The sequence below is a fragment of the Penaeus monodon genome, chromosome 28 (genome assembly GCF_015228065.2).
Source record: "Penaeus monodon isolate SGIC_2016 chromosome 28, NSTDA_Pmon_1, whole genome shotgun sequence".
Lineage (NCBI taxonomy): Eukaryota > Metazoa > Arthropoda > Malacostraca > Decapoda > Penaeidae > Penaeus > Penaeus monodon.
In genome coordinates, this window is record NC_051413.1 from 33,838,420 (window position 1) to 33,839,303 (window position 884).

General features: G+C 31.6%; 1 protein-coding gene across 1 annotated transcript in view; it reads right to left on the reverse strand.

The window, feature by feature from the left end:
- LOC119591183 (cuticle protein 16.5-like) overlaps positions 1 to 884 on the reverse strand; it is a 2,240-nt gene that overhangs the window by 865 nt on the left and 491 nt on the right. Inside the window, exon 2 of the mRNA XM_037939894.1 lies at positions 106 to 161. Coding sequence (XP_037795822.1) covers positions 106 to 161 — 56 coding nt within the window. The remainder of the gene's footprint in view (positions 1 to 105; positions 162 to 884) is intronic.

The following is an 884-nucleotide window of genomic DNA, read 5'->3' on the forward strand; positions in this document are numbered from 1 at the left end:
AAGAAAATAGACAAATAAAAAAAATCCAAACTGTACATGGACGTTACTGTCAATTAAGTGATATACAAGCACAATAAAAGGGGGGATAAAATAACTGCAACTCACCAGGAATTTCAACAACGATGAGTCTTGTACTGATCTCTGAAAGCAAATTCCGTTTCCTTATAAAGGGAACAGGTTGATGAGTTACCACTTCGCAAATAACAGTTTAGAAACCTACCTGGCAACAAGGATCTCAAGTCTTACATACGTAGATGCTCTTTTGTTTATTTGTTTATTTCGTTTTTGTTTGTGTCGTTGCTGTTGTGTTTTCTTTAAAAAAAAAGTCTGTGGTTGTTAGTTATTAGAGGAAAAACTGAAAAAAAAATTATAATGAATAAAAGCTAATCATGTTAAATCATTTTAAAGTGTTTACATAATTAAGTCTTGATTAATGTTTCATTTACTCATAATCAAATTCAAATCCATTTTTCGTAAATTTTATTTTTTTAGGCTTAACATATGAAAAGGAAACCGAAAGTGATGAATTAACAGGGAGATAAATAATTGTTGTTTTCTCTGGTTTACATAAATTAGTATAATAAATATTAGTCTTGAAGCTAAGGATTAGAATGGAAAATGCTTTGTTACTGTGCACGTAAAAATCACCATTTCAGTATTAAACGCTACGTTAGGAAGTTATGGCCAAGAGCACCATTCTTATATGTATTATTCAGGATCAGTCAGATGGCATTGCGCTTCTGAGTAGAAAAATAACTGAGTAAACATGATTCATTCACTCTGAGGCTTCATTCATCTCAAAAACATGGTAACTCACTCTTGGACTGAGCAATCACTAATCAATCACAGATTCCCCTTCGCTACATTTCAATACTTATAGATTG